The sequence below is a fragment of the Rana temporaria genome, chromosome 1 (assembly GCF_905171775.1).
Source record: "Rana temporaria chromosome 1, aRanTem1.1, whole genome shotgun sequence".
NCBI classification, from domain to species: domain Eukaryota; kingdom Metazoa; phylum Chordata; class Amphibia; order Anura; family Ranidae; genus Rana; species Rana temporaria.
The window spans coordinates 471,697,209-471,715,843 of record NC_053489.1 but is presented as its reverse complement, the minus strand read 5'-3'; the positions used below and the strand labels follow the sequence as shown (position 1 = coordinate 471,715,843).

At 42.6% G+C, this 18,635-nt stretch overlaps 1 protein-coding gene across 3 annotated transcripts in view; it reads right to left on the bottom strand.

Moving 5' to 3' along the window:
- EGF (epidermal growth factor) overlaps positions 1-18,635 on the bottom strand; it is a 207,314-nt gene that overhangs the window by 103,262 nt on the left and 85,417 nt on the right. For all 3 annotated transcript variants that reach the window (XR_005744232.1, XM_040329224.1, XM_040329238.1), the window contains exons 9-11: positions 8,526-8,648; positions 3,418-3,543; positions 2,580-2,716 (exon numbers count right to left, since the gene is read on the bottom strand). Coding sequence is in view for 2 of the 3 variants with exons in the window: in XM_040329224.1 (XP_040185158.1) it covers positions 2,580-2,716; positions 3,418-3,543; positions 8,526-8,648 (386 nt within the window). In the remaining variant the exon portion in view is untranslated. The remainder of the gene's footprint in view (positions 1-2,579; positions 2,717-3,417; positions 3,544-8,525; positions 8,649-18,635) is intronic.

Sequence of the window (18,635 nt, the reverse complement as noted above, 5' to 3'; positions counted from 1 at the left end):
GTACCAGTCTTAACACTAATGCCGCGTACACACAACCATTTTTCATGCCATGGAAAAAAACAAAGTTTTTCTCGACGTGATTACTCTCAAGACTGCCTTGCATACACACGATCGTGATAAAAAATGCTTGAGCAAAGCGCGGTGACGTACAACACGCACGACGGCACTATAAAGGGGTAGTTCCATTCGAATGGCGCCACCCTTTGGGCTTGATTATGCAAATTTCCCTTCTCATAACTTGCTTCTGAGCATGCACGTATTTTTCCACGTTGTTAAAGCCTACACACGACCATTTTTCACGATGAGAAAAACGACGACGTGAAAAACATTGAGAAAAAATAGAGCAGGCTCTAAATTTTTAATGCCCATTTTTCTCGTCGAAAAAAAAATGCTCTGGAGCCTACACACGATTGTTTTTAATGACCAATTTAAAAAAAAATATTTTTCTCGTCATGAAAAACGGTCGTGTGTACCAGCGCTGTATCCTGGCCTAGGCCAACAAGGCCCAGGCCTAGGACAGCACTTTGCAGGGGGCAGCACTGTTAGTGTTGTGCCAGTCCTATGGGGCGGACTGGGCTGAGAGGCAAATTAGTCTAGGGCCCCCATAAAGCGGCCGCACTGCTTCCACAACTGTGGGTGGCGCACTGCTTCTACTCTTGACTGTCCAATCATCCTGGACCACAAACCTTCCTGATCGCCTTCACTAGCATGATCGCCTTCACTAGCGGCACACTCAGTGCGCCTGCGCCGTTGTCTGACATCGGTGCTGTCTTTCTTGTAAATATCTCCTAAACCGTGTGGAGGCTTATGAGATATTTCTTGCACCTACAGGTAAGCCTTAATCTAGGCTTACCTGTAGGTCAAAGTGGTCTGTAAGGGTTTACAACCACACGATCAGATTATCAGACAAATTCTCATCCTTTTTTGTTGCATGCTAGTCTCTATCAAAAGTGAAGAGGTTACTTTCATACGAAAATTCTCGTATGAAATAATTCAACTGCAGAAGTGATATCATGTGTTGAATTGTTTTGTAAGTATTTTTTTGTTTTTGAGAATGCGTAGTCTTGCGCTTATGATTTTTTTCAGACAAAAACTGTACTAATTATACGTACACGTTCACGTATGATAACATTTTTATAGCCTGCACCTTCAGTTTTTGTTGTCTGAAAATTTGTAATTGGCTGTCGAGGGCATCATACTAACGATCCGAAAATCGGCAAATCGTTGTCGGACGAAATTTTACTTTTCGATTTTTGGATTGTGTACGGTGCTTTCGACAGCCGATTATACATTTTCTGACAACAAAAACTGCCTTTACACAAGCAGTTTTTTTTCTTTTGGAATACAGGTTTTATATGAATAAATAAAAGGTGATCATTGTAAATACCCCTATCAGTGGTAAATGATTTTTGTCAAAACTATAATTGCTAAATCTTCGTGAGGGCTTGTTCTGTCGAGAAACAACAGACTTATTAGCCAGATCACAGATTGTGATACAAAATGATCTCTACTTAGTCTTAAATTTCCTAAAAACTTGATTTTATGCCTTTGCAAACTGCAAGCACTTATTTAGGCTATACCTATTTACATAACTGACTTAAAAACTTTGGGCCAGATTCAGAGAAGAAGTACGCGGAAAATTTGAAAGTACACCGGAGTATCTTTATTTGTAATTCACAAACAAAGATACGACGGCATTTGGCTAAGATCCGACAGGCGTACGGCTTCATACGCCTTCGGATCTTAGGATGCAATACTTTGGCGGCCGCTGGGTGGAGATCGTGTAGTTTTCCGCGTCGGGTATGCTATTTAGCTGTTTATGGCGATCCACGAAGGAACGCGCGTTCGTCGCATTCTCTTACGTCGTCGCTAGTCGGCTTTTCGCGTCGCAAAGTTACGGCTGCTATTTAGGTGGTGTAACAATAGACAGCCCATGTTAAAGTATAGCCGTCGTTCCCGCGTTGAATTTCAATTTTTTTTTTTTTTTGCGTAAGTCGTCCGGGAATACGAAAGTACGTAACGCACGTTGCCGTTTAAAACATTACGTCGGGGCGACGTCATTTCGCGCAAAGCACGGTGGGAAATTTCAAAACGGAGCATGCGCAGTACGTCCGGCGCGGGAACGCGCCTAATTTAAATGGTGCACGCCCCATTTGAATTAGGCGGGCTTGCGCCGGACGGCTTTACGCTACGCCGCCACAAGTTTACACACAAGTGCTTTGTGAATCAAGCACTTACAATGAAAACTTGCGGCGGTGTAACGTAAAGGGGATACATTACCCCGCAGCGCAAGTACGTGAATCTGGCCCTCTCTTTTCTGTCTATTAAATTCCTAGAATTTTCACTTTCTAAATTCCTATAATTCGACCACATCTTCTGCAAAAAGCCTTTGAAGAACTGGAGCTAATGTTCTGAATCATTAAGTCTCTTGGTTGGAATATCTGTACAAAGTTCTGTACTGGGTGTTAGATGAAGGCATAGATGGGACAATGGAGACATGGACAATAAAAAACGGGCAATCCCTTTGACCATAGGGCTTTGATATACAAAGTATATATGGTCTGTTCAACATACACTACCCTATTTTCCATGGGGTCATGGTCCAGTGCTAAGACTCTCCCCATCTGTGTGTCCAGTAGGCTGTCATAATCTGTCCCATCAAAGTTCATTTTCCGGATGTCTTGTACATTTGTAAACAGTAGGAATGGCCGAGGACCTGTACTTAATGCACAAAGAAATATTAATGAGTTAAATATAGTAATTAATACGGTCAAAGAATAAAAAAAAGAAATGGAAAACAAAAGTCAAAACTATATTTAGTATTATGTAACATGGTTACATAAACAAATGGTTTAAAGCGGGGGTTCACCCGAAAAAAAATGTTAACATTAGATTGAGGCTAATTAAGGGGAGCAGAAACGGGTATTTTTTTAAAAATCAATGCCGTACTTATCGTTTTCGAGATAGATGTTCTCCCGCCGCTTGTATGATCTTCGGGACTGGGCGTTCCTATTTGATTGACAGCCTTCCGACGGTCGCATACAGCGCGTCACCAGTTGCCGAAAGAAGCCGAACGTCAGTGCGGCTCTATACGGCGCCTGCGCACCGACGTTCGGCTACTTTCGGAAACTCGTGACGCGCTGTATGCGGCGGTCGAAAGGCTGTCAATCAAATAGGAACGCCCAGTCCCGCAGCCCATACCCGGAAGCGGCGGGAGAACATCTATCTCGAAAACGGTAAGTACGGCATTGATTTTTAAAAAAATACCCGTTTCTGCTCCCCTTAAATAGCCTCAATCTAATGTTAAAAATATATTTTTTTGTGTGAACCTCCACTTTAACTATTTGCCTTAGCTTTGCCTGATGCTTATTGCTTACAAAAATGGCAAAAAAAAAAAAGCCTATAAAATCTACTGACCTGAAGCAAGGCAACGCTTCTTATCCCATTGTAGAGTGTATCCAGGAAAACAGTCACAGTCCCATTCTGCTCTCCCAGACCTCCTGCATATTTGGCTACATCCTCCGTTGTCAGGAGACGAGCAGCCTTGAAAAAAAAACGTATCTGGGGCACTTATGATTTTGTACTTTATATACATTTACTACACATAACACATTCACATCTTTTGGGTTTTTATAACTACCGTATGAATGTGTGATTTTATTGCAGTCCTACTCCACAACAGCTTCTACCTTTAGCCCAGGTTCACACTGGGCTTAGGGAATGAAGCAGCTGAACTCGCACGATTTCACTCCCGCTTGTCAGTCCTGATTTCGCCTGCGATTTCAGAGACATCTGTGCAGGGTTCTGCATATATGTCAATGTAAATCGCAGCCTCAAAATTGCAAAAAGTAGTATAGAAACTGCTTTTTGAAATCGGTGCAGCGCCGATGCGGCGTTGCACCAATTAGGACAGTGCCACTGCCGGCAATTGGCGCCGATTTGACATGTCAAATTGCATGTCAAACGCACCAGTGTGAACCAGGGCTTAATGAAAATATATAATCACACAAGAAAGACAAAGACAAATATACCTAAAAAATCTAAAATATTTATCTAATAGTGGGCATACACATGCCAGTTTTTATGTTCAATTGCTCAACTGCTAGATAAAAACAGTTAAATCAATGGGCTGCCACAGGTGGAGAAAATGTCATTACAATTTTTTCACAACTTCACATTTAACAAAAAAGCAAACAGAAGACAACAATATTACCATACAATACAGTTTATACAAAACATAACTACCATAATAACATAACAATTAATATACATTTATTTCAACCCCCTTCCTTGCTGATGGACTAAATGATACTAATGCCGCGTACACACAACCGTTTTTCGCGATGTGAAAAATGTCATTAAAAACGATTGTGTGTGGGCTCCAGAGCATTTTTCGCAACGTTAAAAATGGGCATTAAAAATTTAGAACATGCTCTAAATTTTCGCGTTGTTTTTTAATGTTGTCGTTTTAACGTCGTAAAAAATGGTCATGTGTAGGCTTTAACAATGTGAAAATAACGTGCATGCTCAGAAGCAAGGTATGAGACGGGAGCGCTCGTTCTGGTAAAACTAGCATTCATAATGGAGATAGCACATTCATCACGCTGTAACAGACTGAAAAGAGCGAATCGTCTCTCACCAAACTTTTACTAATACGAAATCAGCAAAATTAGCCCCAAGGGTGGCGCCATCCAAATGGAACTTCCCCTTTATAGTGCCGTTGTATGTGTTGTACGTCACCGCGCTTTGCTAGAGCATTTTTTTTTAACGATCGTGTGTAGGCAAGGCAGGCTTAACAATAATCGGGTTGAAAAATACTTCATTTTTTCTAGACCATTAAAAATGGTCGTGTGTACGCGGAATAATACTAACTAATACTAATCCAGGGGTGTTAGTAAATGTAAAGAGCAGTACCGGGACAGGTTCACTCAGAGCCCTGAGCAAAAATTTCAAACTGCATCCTCTTCCTCACTCCTAATGCATGCTGTAGAATGGGTGTACCGCCTTGTGCTCATTCACTGCTCCCTTCACCAGCTACCCATGGTTGGCATTAAGTGTACACTGCACATTCGTGCCCATTTTCTTGATTTTTACAGCAGTAGCTGTCATACCAGACATGAGGCTATAGCTTGGCCCTGTTTACTAACCACTGTTCTAGATCTTGGGTTCAGTAAGAAGCCCCCCTACTGTTGTGCCCTGGGTTACTACCCCTCCTGCCCACCCCTTGTCGTAGCCCTGATAAAGAGGACAGGATTGCAACTACTCCCAACCAGCCCGCATGAAAAAACAATAAAGAGCGGCCCCAGCCTACGTAGGGTTGCCACCTGTCCGGGATTCACCTGGACAGCTCGGGTTTCGAAACACGTGTCTGGGTTTCAGTCCACCTGAAACCCGGACACATTATTCAGACATAAATGTGGCTCTGAACAGGGCTTGACAGGAGGTTGAGGGGGCACTATGTGCGCCGCATTACTATTCTCTTTGGAGTGCCCAAAGGTGTCCCAGGTCTGTTACCATCCTATAGTGTATACTAAGACAAAATGAAATTTTGCGTGCGCCGCTAAAGTGTTTGGGTTTGGCCTGAAGAAAAAGTGGCAACCCTACCTACATGTCTCCACCAAACCACACACCCTAATGCACTTCCCCCGCTCACCAGGGCTTAGTCATAGCATTGATCCTTTCCTCTTTACTAAAAATGGAGTAGCTGAGTGCCAAACAGGAAGTGATAACAGCTAGAGCTGCTCTTTTATTTTCAGGTAGGTATTTTCAGGTAGACTTGGGCTTTAATTTGGGGTGCATCAGTGTCACTGATGTCACCGATTTTTATAGTTTTTTGTTAATGACAAAACACAGACTGTTTCCATCCAGTGTGCATTTCTCTAACTGAAAGCCTGTATGGTCTATAAACACAATAGGCACAGCGAGAAGTGATGGGGAGTCTCCCTTCTTACTCATCATGTTCTGTGTGTAAATCTGAGCTTTATGCCGCATACACACGATCATTTTCCAAAAGGAAAAAAACGTTGTTTTTAAAAAACGTCATTTAAAATGATCGTGTGTGGGCTGCACATCGTTTTTCAGTTTCTGAAAAACTAAAAAAAAAAATTCCAAACATGCTGCATTTTTTAACGTTGTTTTAAAAAATTTCGCTTTTCGAGATGTAAAAAATGATCGTGTGTGGGCTAAAACGACGTTTTAAACCCGCGCATGCTCAGAAGCACGTTATGAGACGGGAGCGCTCGTTCTGGTAAAACTACCATTTATAATGGAGTAAGCACATTCATCACGCTGTAACAGACAAAAAAGCGCAAATCGTCTTTTACTAACAAGGAATCAGCTAAAGCAGCCCAAAGGCGAATAGAATTTCCCCTTTAGAGTGCCGTTGTACGTGTTGTACGTCACAGCGCTTTGTTCATCATTTTTTTTAAACGATGGTGTGTGGGCAACGTCGTTTTTAATGATGAAGTTGTAAAAGCTTTGTTTTTTGGACATGCTGAAAAACGACATTTCCTTTCATGCTGAAAAATGATCGTGTGTACACGGCATTAGCCCTTGAGCTCAAAAATTTGGCTTTATTCAGCAAATCAGCTACGATTAGTTTGGTAAACATGTGAAAATGAGGACGCTGTCTGGAAATAAAAATATGATATATTCAAGCAATCCTTCAGCTACAACTATCAAAAACAATAACCTTTTTTTTTTTTTCAAATGTAACTTTTTAGTTCTGAACATAATAAGACAGAAATTCTTAATACTAATATACTACATATTCTTAATACTATAGATATTATACATAATATAACTGTTTTATATTGTTCTATATACTTTGGGGCAGATCCTCGTAGAATTGCATGGGCGCAGCGTATGGGAGATACGCTACGCCGCTGTAACTTACTTTTTGAAGCTTTGAATCCACAAAGAATTTGCGCCGTAAGTTACGGCGGCGTAGTCTATCTCTCGCGGCGTAATGGCGCGCAATTCAAATGCGGCGAGTAGGGGGGGTGTTTCATTTAAATGAAGCGCGTCCCCGCGCCGAAAGAACTGCGCATGCGCGTCCCTAAATTTCCCGCCGTGCATTGCGCTAAATGACGTCGCAAGGACGTCATTGTTTTGACGTGGACGTAAATTACGTCCAGCCTGATTCACGTACGACTTACGCAAACAAATTATTATTTTTTTAATTATACGCGGGAACGCCGGCCATACTTAACATTGCGTACGCCACCAGATAGCAGCTTTAACTATACGCCGGAAAAAGCCGACTAGAGACGACGTAAAAAAAGAATGCGACGGCCGCTCGTACGTTCGTGGATCGTCGGAAATACCTAATTTGCATACTCGACGCGGAAAACGACGGGAACGCCACCCAGCGGACGCCGAAGAATTGCATCTAAGATCCGAAGGCGTACGAAGACGTACGCCTGTCGGATCTAACCCAGATGCCGTCGTATCTTGTTTTGAGGATTCAAAACAAATATACGACGCGGGAAATTTAAAAGTACGCCAGCGTATCAGTAGATACGCCGGCGTACTCTCTTTGTGGATCTGCCCCTATATCTACATATTCTATATATTATTACATTGTCATGACAGACTAGATCACTCTAGGTGTTATATCATGGCAGGCCCATGAGGATTATTAAACTCTTTATTTATGTTGGCACATAGCAGCATGCTCACAGACATGTTGCGTTCACCAGTTGGGGGGGGATTTGCTAAAACTGATGCACTCAGGATCTGGTGTAGCTGTGCATAGTAGCCAATCAGCTTCTAACTTTGACAAAAAAGTTTTAGTGAATCAGCCCCGTTGTGAGCAGGCCTATAATGATGTGCCATATGGGAAAGGGCTGGAAATGCCATACATGCTGATCCGATAGCTAGTTCATTAACGTGAGAGGATGGCTAGTTCATCATTCATTAATGCTGAGAGGATGTCAAACCATTAAAGTGGAGTTCCACCCATAAATATAACATTACATCAGTAGTTTTAAAAAAATGTCATTAGTCCTTTAAGAATTTTTTTTTTTTCTTTTAGATGCCTTCAAAGTGTTGTTGCTAGGTAGAATAGTTAATCTTCCCTCTTCCTGCACCTAGGTGCTTAAGCTTCCTAACCTACACCGCACAGACTCCTGGGAATGTAGTGGGTGTAACTTTCCAGGAGTCTGTGCACTCCCCAGTCTCGAAGAATCATGTGACTTGGACAGTACAGGTGCTGAAACCTGATCTGAAACCTATTACACTGCTTGTGCAGCACTGAGCATGTGCGAGATCTGCAAGGCTGAAATCCAGGAAGTCATACAGTCTGGCTTCATGATGCCCACACTTAAGATGGCCCCAGTCAATTTCTATTTTATAAAGTGTCTAAATACTGTAACAACCTAACAAAACGGACCTTAGTTTACAGACTAACTTTACTAGAATACATTAAGCTTGTGTATTACAGGGGTATTTATATATAAAAAGTGAAATTGTGGCCGGAACTCCGCTTTAACGTGATCCTTATTCTTTCTAGAAGTTCTGCATACCTGTGCACGTTTTCCCATCACCAGCAAGCACTGATCCTTCAGGGCAGTAGCAGACAGGTCCTCCAGCTGTCTGTACACAACCATGACTGCAGTTTCTGTTTTCTTGTAAGCAAGGTGTCACATCTAGCAGATTGAAAAAGAGTTATCTGATTAAACACAGCTGTAAGCATTATGAACTGAGCAAACATCTGTAATTAACTACCACACAGATCTAAATATTGTGATGGGTAGCAGGTGCTTTCCTTTTCTATATAAACCTAAGTCTTCTCGTATTTTGTTCGCCTAAAACCAAAAAACTGACATTGTACCAATAAGACAAAAGATAGTGAATTCATAGAAATCTAGAAATAAAGGCCCAGATTCACAGAGAGCAAGGCGCACATTACGCCGCCGTAGAGCAAACACTGTACGCTACGCCAACGCAGCGCAGAGAGGCAAGCATTGCATTCAGCAAGCAAGTGCGTGGGTTTCCGAAGGCGCACATCGGCGTAGGTGGAAGTGGGCGTGAACCCATGCAAATGAGGCGTGACCCCATGCAAATGATGGGCCGAGCGCCAGACAGGTACGTATCACGAACTGAGCATGCGCCGTGATGTGGACGCACCCCCATGCGCCTGCTCACAACCACGCCGGCAAAACTGCCTAAGCCAGACACACGTCCAATGCACAATACGCCGGCTTGTGTTCCCCGGTGCAGACCTGTGCATGTCTGTTGCTGGGTTGCATCTCCTTTATGGGGAATAACTTTACGCCGGACGTACAACTTACGCGCATCTCGCGTAGCATGCGCCGGGCACACGCAGGTTCGTGAATCGCAATATTTCCCTCATTTGCATGTTTGAATGGCTAATCAATGGGAGCAGCCCCATGCGTCCAGCCTAAATGTGAGCCCACCCTACGCCGGCGTGTGCAAGCTACGTCGGCGGGGTGTAGCCTGGTTTTAGGCGCATGTCTGTTTGTGGGTCCGCATCCAGGGGAGGGCTGGCAGGGGGGGCAGGGTGGAAATCTCCCCCCCGGGCTGGTGACACTATGCACAGCCACCGGCCGCCACTACCAAATGCTGTTTTTGCAGAGCAGGAATATGCCTGCTGGAGCTCTGTTAACACAGTTCACGGCCGCTGCTCACCTCCCACTGGCGGACTCTGATGTAAGGGGGGCCTCTGTGCGGACTCTGATGTAAGGGGGGCCTTTGTGCGGACTCTGATGTGAGGGGGGCCTCTGTGCGGACTATGATGTAAGGGGGGGCCTCTGTGCGGACTCTGATGTAAGGGGGGCCACTGTGCGGACTCTGGTGTAAGGGGGGCCACTGTGCGGACTCTGATGTAAGGGGGGCCTCTGTGCGGACTCTGATGTAAGGGGGCCTCTGTGCGGACTCTGATGTAAGGGGGCCTCTGTGCGGACTCTTGTGATCATGAAAAATCTTAGACTGTTTTCCTCGATCCATCACTTTTCCACGCTCTATGGGCCGCTTGACTGGACTTGCCCCCCAGGCCTAAGGCTGCCAGCCCTCCCCTGTCCGCATCCCCTACTTCCTTTGATTACTAAACGTTAGGATGAGGTGCCGTATTTCCTAGGACAATCGGCCACTTTTGCCAAAACATGGCAAGGTATTTTTGTAGGAAGGTGAGCAGTGAAGACCTTTATTAAAAGTTATTTTAATATTGAAACTGTAAATCTTACTTCCTGAGACAAAAGCCAATACAAATAAATTTATGTCAGACCGATTTTTTGTTTTTTACTGAGATTTTTTGTGGTTCCCATTGCTGAAAAAAAGATCTGTTGAGTGCAACTCACACCAAGGAGGGGAAGAGATGAGCGACAAGACCATGGTGACAAGTAAAGAGCAGGACTAAGGATCATGAAAGCCACAGCGTAGTACAGCGTACATGAAGATGAGAACATAAGGACCTGGTGAGTGCTTATGCCTGACGGGTGTTTGGTGATGGTACATTATATGGGAGATTCATGACAAGCTGCAACTGACAAGTGATTGTGAACAAAGATTAGCATGGTGCAAGCTACGGACTAATAAGACACTTCAAATATTTGATTTTTTTCTTTCACGTACTCTTATATGTTTTGTGCTGTCCCATCACTTTTCTTAACTTATATTTATATGGTTCTGTGATCCTTTATTATTTAGCTTACTCTGAGGAATATAAAATGTAGAGAATTTTTAAGGGAAAACACATTTAGCGCAGGTTCACACTGGGCTGTGGGAATGAAGCTGTGCGAGTTCAGCTGAATTCGCACAATTTCACTCCCGCTGGCAGTCCTGATTTCGGCCGCGATTTTAGAGACATCTGTGCAGGTTTGGAAATCACAAAAAGTAGTACAGAAACTACTTTTTGAAATCGGTGCAGCGCCGCAGATGCAGCGTCACACCGATTAGGGCGGTGCCATTGCCGGCAATTTGCGGCAAATACCGCCGTTTTGACATGCGATTTGACATGCCAAATCGCATGTCAAAACGCACCAGTGTGAACCAGGGCTTAAAAGCATTTTTTATTCACCATAGGACATATTGGGGGTTATTTACACTGTCAAGCGTCATCTGAGTCCAGAGCAATTATATACAGGACAGAACGTGGCTGTAAAATTTTGAAGAAGATCAGCAGCAATGAGATGTAGCAAAGTATGGAAAATAGTGAAAACACTCCTTTGTGATAAAAAACATAACCAGTGTTTTAGCAAATAAAATGTCATCCAGTTTTGCTTTATATCTACTTTAAGTGATATCTGAGTATTAACATATGCTAGTAGTTAAAGCGGGGGTTCACCCTAAAAAAAAATTCTAACATTACATTGAGCTGACTTCTAACACTGACAGTATGCTGATATTTTTTTATTTTTTTTTGTACATACCGTTTTATCGCTATTTTCCACCCCGGCTTCCGGGTAGTGAATCCCACGGGAGTGGGCATTCCTATTCACAGGCTAAGTGATTGACGTGATGAGAAAAGCTTCCCACCGGCGCATACGGCCGCGTCACGAGTTGCCGAAAGAAGCCGGACTGCGAGTCGGCTCTATACGACTCTATACGGCGCTATACGGCGCCTGTGCACCGACGTTCGTCATCTTTCGGCAACTCGTGCCGCGGCCGTATGCGCTGGTGGGAAGCTTTTCTCATCACGTCAATTACTTAGCATGTGAATAGGAATGCCCACCGTGGGATTCACTCCCCGGAAGCCGGGGTGGAAAATAGCGATAAAACGGTATGTACAGAAAAAAAAAAAAAGATCAGCATACTGTCAGTGTCAGAAGTCAGCTCAATGTAATGTTAGAATTTTTTTTTAGGATGAACCCCCGCTTTAATACAATTTAGTAATGATTGAATGATGATTGTGTACAATTTAGTGATGATTGAGCCCTCATTCACATTGGAGAGACTTGACATGCCATTTGACAGGTCAAATCACATGACAAGTTGCACCCTATTGTTGGCGATTTCGGGTGCGACTTGCACAGACATCTGTGCATGAAGCCATACAGATGTCTTAAAAGTCGCACCTAAAGTTGCACTAACATGCGGCTTTGAAATCATACGATTGCAGATGAAATCACACAATTTCAAACCCATATTTAATGTGAACGAGGGCTTAGTCTCTATTATTTTTCTTCTTTATGCATTCTAAAGCCGCGTACACACTATCGATTTGTCCGCTGAAAACAGACCGCTGGACTGTTTTCATCGGACAAACCGATCATGTGTGGGCCCCATCGGTTTTATTTCCATCTGTGTAAAAAAATAGAATATGTTTTAAATTTTTCCTATGGATAAAAAAACGATAGAAAAATCCGATCGTCTGTATGGAACTCCATCGGTCAAAAATCCATGCATGCTCAGAATCAAGTTGATGCATGCTTGGAAGCATTGAACTTCATTTTTCTCGACTCGTCGTAGTGTTGTACGTCACCGCATTTTGGCACGATCGGATTTTTGACTGATGGTGTGTAGGCAAGCATGAGGAAAGTTTCATCGGATATCCGACGAAAAAATCCATTGGATTAGATTCCATCAGATATCCGATCATGTGTACAGGGCCTTAAGGGTACATTCACACCATATGTAGAATGACTGCGTTAAAGTGATTGTAAACCCTATGAGAAAAAAAAAACTGCAAGACAGAGGCATAATATGCATAATGCCTAGCATAATGCATAGCGCATAATGCATTATGCATAGCATACTAGCTCATATAATGAACATAATGAGCTAGTAAGCATATCATACTAGCTCATTATGTATGCATAATGCAAAGCGCATAATGCATTATGCATAGCATACTAGCTCATTATAAATTACTTACCTGAGATCGAAGCCCCGGCAGCCACACTCGTACACCGCTCCAGTGGCTGACATCGCTCCCAGAGTTACTTCCAGGTATCGCGTGATCCATCGCTGTGATTGGCCGGAGCCACGATGACGTCACTCTCATGCATTACTTCAGTTTGCTACAGTGCGCATGTGCTGATGACATCGGCACATGCAAATACAAAGGATATCTCCTAAACAGGTTTAGGATATATCCAGGGTAGTTACTGGTAAGCCTTATTATAGGCTTACCTGTAGCAAAAAGTGTGTTGTAAGGCCGGCTTCACAGCTATGCGAATTGAATGCGCGTTTCCCCGCATTCAATTCGCATAGCAGGAGAATGTGACTGGCTCTATGGAGCCGGTTCACATATCTCCGCAGCGGGTCGGTGCAGTGTGCCGGAAAAACGTGTGCCTTTTTTGGTGCATTTCAGGTTCGATTCCAGCCCAAAATTCGGGCTGAAATCGGACATGAAATGGTGAACCAGCATGCACCGAACCCCTGTTGTGAGCAGCATGCGGCTACGGCATAAACGCAGCCTAAGGGTTTTAAGTGGCTATTTCAGTGCAGTCCCACCACAGCACCACTGCAAGACAAGGCAACATGTCTTGTCTCCTAGCTGGCTGGCTGTTTTGTTTTTTTTTCAGCACAGCGCAAGGCAGTCCACCATCTTGCACCACACCACAGCCAATAGAACCTGTGTGACATTTCAATAAAGTTTGTCTGAAAAAAAAAGTGAACAGTGAGATGCGCAGTGATTAGCACATCAGCACTGCAGTATTCGCACTGCACACCAAAGACCCGAAGATCTTTTAACGCAGTGACTGGTGTGAATAGACCCTAAAAGACCAGACATATCAAAACCCTGCGTCACACAGCAAATGTTCAGGCAAGTAAGCTGCTCATAGTAGGTAAAAACTTGTACATGGGAAGATGGTAAGGTAGGGTGACCAGACATCCCCAGTTTCAGTGGACAGTCCCTGGATTGAGGACACTGTCCCCGGACCAAGTCTGTCCCCAGTTTTGTCCCCAGATTGGATTTGAACAGGGGCTGGGGCAATTCCAAAGACAGTCAGTACAAAATTAATAAAAAAAATCTGAATTACACACCCTGATCCTCGGCTCCTACTAGCTTAGGGGGGGGTCTATTTTTTTCCATTATCTGAGCCCCTTTCTGATGATCATGTGCTGGTCGGAGCGGAGGGAAAATTCTTCAGTTTTGTGTGCATGCCCATTCAGCTCCGTTCTCATGTTCTTCTGCCTTGGCTCAAGTCCCAGCCAGTCACCTGCCTTCCCTGGCAGAGTGATCTTCCTCTGCTCCCCACCGAGTTGTAGCCAGGGTGGGCGGCGGCGGCTGGCGACGACAGGCAGAGAGTCACTGATTGCCACCATTAGTAGTGAAAAAAAAAATATGTCCCCGGATTTCATATAAATCTGGTCACCTTATGGTAAGGGGGCCTACCTAGTATCACTCATAAAGCTAAAGCTTCTTGAATTTATTCAGCTTCTACCTACTCGACCCAATAATTTAATTATTACAGGTAATGGCAGCTGCATTGCATGTGAAAAGTTGTGTATAATGCAACACATGTAACAACCAATCTGTCAATCACTCACCAATAGCAAAATCTGCCTATATTCTTTACTGCCCATTATAAAGGAACTTTTCATTTTAAACATGCTGTTGTATGTGCTTGTCATTTGCTGATGAATGCATTTCCCACATTTTAACAGGAAAAAAAGTGGGGAGTGAGCACTGAACACCTTTATTAAAAAGCTGTTATTTTAATACTGAATCTGTAAATCTTTTGTCCTGCAATTATTCACACAAGATTAGTTCAGGTAATAGTCGCATAACCAATGTTTAAAACAATGAATCGTTAAATCTGTGTCTTGAAGCTAATTCCATTGTGCACGCTTCCTACAATTAACATTATAGATTGAAATGACAAATTACAGTTGCACGAACATGTCTACAAAACACAGACAAAGATTACAATGCATTTATCTGACTCTGCAATAGTCACCTCACAATAAAACAGCATTTACAGGAAATTTGTAATCTTTCACATTGGAAAGCTATTCTAAACATTCTCATTAATTTAGTGAGCAAAGAAGAAGAAGGCAAAATAATGCGAGTCATTAAAGCAGCAATATGTAATTTGTTAAATTGCTTTAATGCAGCGACAGTACTCATAAACTAACTTAAGTGACAGTTTCCTATGAGGTTGTTGATAACATTCAACTATGTAATTAGTGGCAACAATAATTAAAGTGTAACTAGACCATATAGAGATCTAGAATTTATGAAGGACCAACAACACAAACCAATAGATTCTAATGAATAGGACTGACATGAACTATAAAGCAGAAATCTGCCCACAGACAGCAAAAGAAACGCAACTGGGGTTCTAACTAGACATGTGCATTCGTTATCATCCGAAAGCATTTTTGTCCGAATTTCAGGGATTTTCATGTTCGTCTTTACAAAACGATAATGAACGCACAGATTTTGAAAGATCCGAAATAAAAAAATGCTTCATTTTCGTATCCATTATATTTTCGTATCGTTGCGACAACAGTTCGAACATAGATAGATAGAAGATTCGACATGACGGTGAAAATAGCAATCTGTGTCTATCGAACCTGCGGTCTAATGTGCCTAACCTAACTCTATTAGTCCAAGATTATTTGACATAGAAAGAAAAGATTTAACATTATAGAGACAATAGTAAAAGAGCCGTTAGTGGTATGGGTGGGGGAAGTAAATGATGATGATAATGAATGTTATTGGCTGATTGGTGGTGCTGCTGCTGTCTCCATAGAAGGACCAGGAACCTCCATGGAGACAAACTGCCTGGAGCCAGGATGCTGCCATCACCAGTGTGAGACAAAACTGTTAGGAGCGCAAAGTGAATAGGAAGGAAGTTATATGCTTGAATTTCGATACAACGCAATTCCATTTGCTGTTGGGATAGACCGTTCAACATGAATAGAAACAAACAAGTATTGTATCATTCAATACGATCAAAAATATGTATAATACCGTTCAACATGAATATTCGACGAAGCAGCTAAAAACATACATTAGCCGCAAGTGCACATTTATGGTCAAATGCTCTGCCCATAGGCTATAGAAGAATGCAATTTTTTTTCGACTAGTAATAATTATTATAATTATTACTAGTCAAACAACATTCAAATTTTACTATAGCTTGTGGGTGGAGCATTCAACTGGAAATGTACGATTGTGGCGTCGTACAGTTTAGCTGCTTCATCAAATCTTCTTAGAACATCCGACAGACACCATAAGCCTTCAATTGACAGATTCAACCTTAATTCAGATTTTCGTACGAATGCATTTTTTTTAACAAAACAAAATAAATAAAGACGAATTTCGGGAGTAACTAAATAAATACATTTTTCGGACAAAACCGAAATTCTGAAACAAAATATTTCAGTGAGCACATATCTAGTTCTAACTGCTTCCTATTTTTACCAAAAACAAACTAAGACATTTTAACTAGACGTACACCAGTTTTACTAATCATCTCAATTGTGTTTCAGAATAATGTTCTCTCGAGTTGGTAAATTGCATCTCTGTATGAGTTCCCACAAGTCATCCCAATCCATATATGGATAAGGGGGTACCACCAGTCCTCCTGTACGGGGCCCAGAGTGAACTGGATGTCAGCAGGAAGGATGGTCGATACAGCAGGGAGGGGCAATTACTGGAACCAATCCCCTGTATGGCTCTCTCAGTGGCAGCTGAAAACTGGCTTCAATTCATCTCCCTCCTGTTGGCTTTCAGCTGCTCCAGAGAGAATTATACAAAGTATTGGTTACAGTAATTGCCCCCTACCTCCGCAGCACTGCTGGCTTCCCTCCTCTTGTTCTCGCCGACAGCTGCAAGCACAGAATAGGATCCTTCAAGATGGAGCGTTGAGGAAGGGTTAGGTAAAAATGTCATATTTACCAACCCCTTCCTTTCCTGAAGTGAGAGGTTTTTACCTTCATGCAATAAAAAAAAATGAGTTAAACCCCCTGGCGGTATTCCCGAGTCTGGCTCGGGGTAAGATTTCTGTACCATAAGCGGTATCCCCGAGCCAGACTCGGGCTCGCCTCGCAGCAGCAAAGTTACTCATCTTGTCCCTGGATCCTGCGATGCATCCCCGCTGTGTGAGCGAGCGGGTCCTCGCTCGATTCACACAGTGTCCCCTTGTGTAGCCGATCTCCATTCCCTGCGACGTTACGACGCACAGGGGCGGAGAACGGCGCCAAAGTCGAAAAAAGTAAACAAACACATTACATTACTGTATGTAAAAAATACACACCCCCCTTGTCCCTAGTGGTCTGCCCAGTGCCCTACATGTACTTTTGTATAATAAAAACTGTTCTTTCTGCCTGCAAACTGTAGATTGTCCTTAGCAACCAAAAGTGTCCCTTTATGTCAAAAGTGGTTTTAGAGCAGCTAGAAAACAGCGATAATAAATTATAATCACTTGCAGAATTGAGCGATAGAGATTTGTGGGGAAATTCGTCATAAAAAAATAAAAGTAATGACAGCAACAATTCTGCAACTGAGCAAATTTCAGTGATTTTGAGTTGATTACATTATTGAATATTTTTTATTATAATTACATTATTATTTGTTATAATTATTTATAATTATTTATTATATTATCATTTATAATTTTGTTTTTCAAACTTTTTCATACCCGGGATGCCTACTAGACTCTTGTTTGGTCAGATTTAAGTGAGCTATTCCTAAGAATTACAGGCCTACAATATAAAACGCCAAATTTACTTGCAAAATAATGGTACCGCTTTCAGCACCGAAAATCTGAAATAATCATACCGACAGGGAGGTTAAAGGAGTTGTAAATTAAAAAAAATGTTGTGCTAAAATGTCTGTCTGAACGGTATAGTTTCATGATAGTTTAATGATTATTTTTAAAAACAAGTAAAAACCGATCAAATTCATTCATATATCTTACCTCTGGGTTTCTAGTTTCTGTTCTGCTATTAACTTCCTGCTTCTCGGTGCTCGTTCATGTGAGCGGCCTTCGCCGTACTGTTTAAACTACATTTCCCAGTATGCATTGCGCATCGCGCATACGCAGTATACAAAAATGGGCACAAGAACTCTCAGGCACTTTTTAAAAAAACCGCCCACTATACCGCCCACTCAGACACTCAGTGTGTTCGTATGGGAGTTGTTCAGAAAGCAAGGGGGCGAGGTCCAGGCGGGGCAGTGATGGTTTGCTAATCAAAACTGATCCAAGGGAGGAGGTGCTGTGGGGTTTTAGACACACACAGTAATCACACCTCCTTGAAGTCTGTATGACGTACAGAGCGAGCAGACGCACAAATGTAGTCCCGAGGACGGGACGTTACTGACCACAGCTAGAAACCCTTCCGTGACTGTGGTGATCTACAAACAGACAACCAGGAAGTGTCCAGAACAGAGAAGAAATACAGCAACATCAGAGCAAAAACGAACAATGAGGACATGAAATGAGCACTGAAGTAAGGTAAAGGAAGCTATTTACAATCCTTTACAACCCCTTTAACCCATCCCTTGTATACTGTCTTGGGTGTGCAAATAACAACCGCACACTGGTATTGATATATGCAGCTGGATTCTTGGATAATTAAGCCACACTAAGGCTGCTTTCACACTAAGGTGCTTTGCAGGCGCTACAGGGAGTGCAGAATTATTAGGCAAGTTGTATTTTTGAGGATTAATTTTATTATTGAACAACAACCATGTTCTCAATGAACCCAAAAAACTC